At 60.3% G+C, this 4887-nt stretch overlaps 1 protein-coding gene across 1 annotated transcript; it reads right to left on the bottom strand.

Annotated features, from left to right (window-relative positions):
- Positions 1–292: 292 nt before the first annotated feature.
- LOC120859177 (uncharacterized protein CXorf49 homolog) lies at positions 293–3992 on the bottom strand. Its single transcript, XM_040235376.1, has 5 exons — positions 2652–3992; positions 1843–1999; positions 1219–1295; positions 901–946; positions 293–333 (listed from the first exon to the last, which is right to left on the bottom strand). Exons 1-5 carry the CDS (start codon positions 3990–3992, stop codon positions 293–295), a joined length of 1662 nt encoding a protein of 553 aa, XP_040091310.1.
- Between the last annotated feature and the right edge of the window lie 895 nt (positions 3993–4887).

Raw genomic sequence — 4887 nt, 5'->3', positions numbered from 1 at the left:
AATAAATGAATTAATTAAATTAAAAAAAAAAACCACACAACTGCTGTGAGACTGGGGCAGACAGGGGGCAAAACAAGGGGCAGAGGATGCCCTGGTGGAGGTAGAACAAGAGGCAACAAGCTTGGCCACAGCTCGCCAGCCCCGGAGGTAACAGCTGCTCCTCTTGCAGGAAGACACTGGGCTCAACCTGTGAAACAGCAGAGTCAGGGAAGAGCCTCAAGCCAGGGCCAGTCCACAGCCCTGCTCAATAGCCAACGTTGTGGGAAGGGGTATGGAATGTGTAACACTCACTTCAGAGGATCTGGAACTTCTCAGCCAGGTACTGCATGGAGGCTGCAACAGGGAGAGGCATCAACAGGTGCTCCAGACAGACGGACACAGAAGCCTGTCCCCCTGTCCCCGTGGGGAACCACCTAGCCCTACAACCTGAAACCCACATACCCCCAGCCCAGATGCAAAGAGCTCTGGGCCTGATCACTCCCCACTACCGGAATTAAATGTGGAGCCATTTCGTAAAAGGAAACAAAATGTGCCAGCAGCTCTCAAGCTCGGGGCCACGCCCAAACCATTCAAAAATTGTCTCGCAAAATATCCAACAAGAACCTTAGAGGCCACACCAGATCAACAAGGCATCTCTACAAGTCCTATCAGAAGGAGCTCTCAGGACTCGAATGGCTGGCAGAGTGTGCACGCAGTCCACACAGTACTTTGTTACTTGTCCGCATGCCCAGCTGAACATGCACCTCACGCTCCAGGGACAGGCTTGCTAGGTTCTCCTCCCCACAGGAATGCTGATCCCTACGAGGGCCCCTGCACCTGCAGCCCACCCCACCCCACCCCAAGGGCCCACCCTGCTTCTGCACTAAGAACCCGCTGCTCTCTGTCCCTGGTTCCTCATACCTAGTTGCTCCTTAAGGTTGTCTATTTCTCTCTGTAGCACTACACACTAGGCCAGCAGACACAGGAGGAAGAGAAAAGGTTAGTATACACCCGCCTCCCCTCTCCTCCTCTCCTCTTCCCCGGGCCCTCCATCCCAAAGCCAGGTGTCCAGACTGCCAAGGCAAAGACTTTCCTCAGTGGAAAGGAGCTGGGCTCCCTCCCTGGGGTGTGGGATGGGGACGGGGCGGGGGAGGGGGCCCACACATGTCAGTTGCACTTGGACCCAGATCCCACCATGGGGTTTGGGTGTGCACTTCCAGGAGTCAGAAGAAGCATTACCTGAGGACAGCCCTGCCTTCCGGGTGGCTGCTGCTGCCTTTTCGGTCTTGGGGGACGGTCAGCTGGTTTCTGGTCACCTGACAGGGAAAGGACACACAATCCAGCTTCCCAGGCTCCCAGTGAGGTGGAAAGGGCCAAGCAGGGTCTAACGTGAGGTGAGGCAGTACCACCCTCTGCTAGCATCAAGCCTCCCCTGCTCTGCCCGGCAGGCAGCCCAAACCTTCTCTCTGGGCCTGCCCCTCCTGTTCCTCAGGGGCAGCCATTTCACCACGATGGTCGCCAAAGACTGTGGTTCTGGGTTCGAGCCTCCCAGAGCGGCAGCCACAGCCAACACCTGGGAGAGCAATGTGGGCGAACAGCACTTCACAGAAAAGGCTATTAGCCTGCAGGTCTACGCCCAGAGTAGCTGTTGGGGTACTGCCGCCAATCACCCCTGCCAAACAAATCCCACATAGAAGGTGATGGGGCCAGGGCCAGCCCTGTTGACACCCTGTTTCCCATGGGAGAAGCAGCCTGAGAGCAAGGCTGAGCCCCCAGGAGACAGAGAGAGAATCAGAGACAGAGGTTTCTGCCCTCACCCCTGGTCTCCACCCCCCCCCCAATATCAAAACCCAGGACACTCACCTGAGGGGCCAGGCCCTCTGGGCACGACTTCTCCCTTGTTCATGGCCGCAGGCTCTGAGTTTCCTGAATCCTGCCCGCCTCTGATGCTGAGGGTGGCGCTGCTGGGTTCTCCATGACGCACCCGTGAACAAGATGGCCACGGCCTGTCAGTGGTCAGCTAAAAACAAAGATTTCTCAGTGATCTGCTGTACGGATGTGTGCGTGTGTGTGTGTGCGTGTGTGTGCACGCGCGTGTGTGTACCAGTGCATTTATATGCCCATGTCTGTGTGTGAGAGCTCGTATGATGCAAGACCGAGCTGAGGCAGGGAATTGGGAAGACAACTGAAAGGCTGATCTCCTTAGCACATTCTCCGTCAGTCAGCCCCAGGCCAGCAGGCAGGGCTGAGCTGGGGACAACAGTGTGGCACTGAGAAAGCCTGGGGCCCCTGCAAGGAAGGTTTTGGGAACAGCTAGGAAGTAGGATTCAGGAAAGTGATGCGCCTAAACACTGAAGCTCTGTGACGCTTTCAAGGGGTCCCCTCAAATCAATTCAGCTACCAGCCCTCCTTTCCACGCCAGCCCCAGCCTCGTGGAGGAGGCTGGAAAGAGGCCAAGGGTGGAGAACCGAGCCCAGCACACCCAAAGTGCTACCTTCATGTCTGTCCCTAGGAAGAGGACCCCAATCTGGCATCCTAATGACCCACTGACCGAGGGCCACCCAATGACGACCCCTGAGGGACGGAGAGGGGGAGCACGGGGTGAAGACATGTGTCCTGGGGAGGGTGGGAGGGGGAAGAGTGGGGAGAGAGGAGGGGCCTGGCCTACTCACTTGGCCCTTTGTGACTGGGTCTCTATTTGGCTCGTTGTCTTCTCCCGACACCGGCACTGCTGCCACCGACTCCCGGGCCCGCCTAGCCACGGATTTCTTCCCAGCGCTGGTGTGCTTGGACTCTTTGGCTCCCCAAGGGACCAAGGCATACTTCTTGGACCTCCCAAGCAGCGGGAGGCCGCAGACTGGGGGGAAGGTGGCCGGATCCAGGGGAGTGGCCGAGATTCCCTGCCCCCAGGAAGGGAAGGTTCTCCCCAGGGCAGGTTTGGAGACGCCCTCAAGGGATTTCTTCTCCTGGACCCTCTTCCTCCAAGGACTGGGCCGAGGCAGCCTGCCTGTAGTGGCAGCTGCAGTAGCTGCTGCTGCTGCTGCTACCCCCGGGGAGCTGGGCAGGCTGCCCCCCTTCCCCCGGAGCACGCTCTGCATTTTCTTAGGGGCTGAGATGTCCTCCTGGTCTGCAACGCCCTGCCTGCCCTGCCTTTCCACAACCGAAATCAATCCTCGCGGAGCTGAGGACAGGCAAGTGCCTGGCACGTTAAGGAGATTCTCCCTGCCTTGGACATTCGAGTGTCTGGGTGTGTCCCCGGGATCCTTGGGGCTGTTCAGCTTGGCCTGGCCTCCGTCTTTGGGATAAATGCCCACCCTCATAGGCTGTATCTCACTGCACTCATCAGAGGACTTGGAGTCAGAGAGCAGCCCGGCTGGGCTTCCTGAGGGGGGCCACTGGCGACCCACAGCCGTGTTCAACCTACTCTTAGTGCCTCTCTTAGGGTTCCCCCAGGCCCAGCCCGCCTTGGGCCCGCCGACGCAGAGAGAGCGGGCCTCAGCCTGTGCCGCTTCCCCACACCTCCGGGCGGCCGCGCCTCGACTGCTGGGACGCGCCTCGAGGTCCCGCAAGGCAGACACTTCGCCGACCGCGTACCTCTCTGGGGACATGTGTCTGTGGACGCCCAGCAAGTCCAGGTCGGTCAGCTGCTGCAGGACGGCCGCCACCAACTCGTCAGGCAGCTGCATGGCATACCCCGTGTTGTCGGCCGGGGAGCCAGGCCGGCCTTCGCGGCCCAACAGCGCCGGCCCTCCCGCTTCCAGCACCGCCCGCTCCAACTCGAAGCCCTCAGGGTCTGGGAAGCCATCCCCGCCCTCACCCTCGGCGCTTCGCGGTGCCCCCGGCTCGGGGCCGGGGTCGGGGCCGGGGCCGGGGTCGGGGCCGGGGCCGGGGCCGGGGCCGGGGCCGGGTCCCCGCGGGGCTGTGGAGCCGGCCTCAGGGCCGCTGGTCTGCTCCCCGCACTCTGAGCCAGAACCCGCTCCCCAAATAAACACCTCATCATCTGGGGAGCTCATGTCGCGATCTGGGTGGCTGCCGGACGTGGGGCGGCGGCGATTTATCAACCGGGTCGCGGTGGCGGCGGTGATGGCGGTCAGTGCACGTGAGGCGGGCGGCGTCTGGAGCGTGCCGTCAAGCACCACAGGCACCGCACGCAGGCGATCGTCGCAAACGACGCGAGGCTTTCAGCGTGCAAGCGCTGCCGCCTCCTCATTGGTCCGGTTTCCGCCAACCAGCACGCGCCTTGTTTGCCCGCCCCCTCGAGGTGTAACCAATGGGGTCGAGGGCCTCCTCTGGTTTGCTGCCAAGCCCAAAGGCCATGCCCGCAGTTGGCGAGTGGGCGGTTGAAGGTCATGCTGCGAGTGTACCTCTGTCAAGCCTCTCGTCCCACCTCCTCCTGTCCCACCTCCCGTTTCCAGTTAGAGTCACAGCCCTGAGCCCTGACTGTGTACAAAGTGGGTGGAGCGGGAAGCGGGTGGGAGGGGGCGGGGTACTGAGGGCGCTGGGCGCCTAGCACGTGCTGAAAACGTTTGCCAGCCTTCCTTCCACCACAAGTCTTATGACCCAATGGGAGAATGGGCAGAGGAATCCCGCACTCGGTGATGAGTGGTCGGCGTACTTCTCCCTAAGTGGCCAGAAGACAAAGGGATCGTCATAGTTTTGTTCTGTAGCATCTCTGCCTCGACTACTCCATCAAACGTTCTTGGCAGGCAGATTTGGGGGACAGACTGGGATTGACCTCACTCCCTCAGCTTTATCCCCACTCTGAGGCAATTCAAAGAAGAGAGAGTCTCAGTCAGTGTCCAGTTACACCCACAAAGATGCTCACCCCTGCTGATCCTGGAGATGTAAGCTAAAACCACGAATCGGGCTGCACACACTAGGATGACAAGCTTCCAAGTGCTTAACCAT

The sequence above is a fragment of the Oryx dammah genome, unplaced genomic scaffold (assembly GCF_014754425.2).
Source record: "Oryx dammah isolate SB20612 unplaced genomic scaffold, SCBI_Odam_1.1 HiC_scaffold_119, whole genome shotgun sequence".
NCBI lineage: Eukaryota > Metazoa > Chordata > Mammalia > Artiodactyla > Bovidae > Oryx > Oryx dammah.
Note: the sequence above shows the minus strand (reverse complement) of the source record. Positions and strands in the feature narration are given on the sequence as shown.

Excerpts from the sequence above, each read along its gene's own strand:
- LOC120859177 (XM_040235376.1), bottom strand. The coding sequence starts at position 3,992 with ATGAGCTCCCCAGATGATGAGGTGTTTATTTGGGGAGCGGGTTCTGGC. Across the intron at positions 1,296-1,842 it reads CAGAGGGCCTGGCCCCTCAG|GTGACCAGAAACCAGCTGAC; the intron begins GTGAGTGTCCTG and ends TTTCCCTGTCAG. Across the intron at positions 334-900 it reads CAACCTTAAGGAGCAACTAG|CCTCCATGCAGTACCTGGCT; the intron begins GTATGAGGAACC and ends TCCCTGTTGCAG.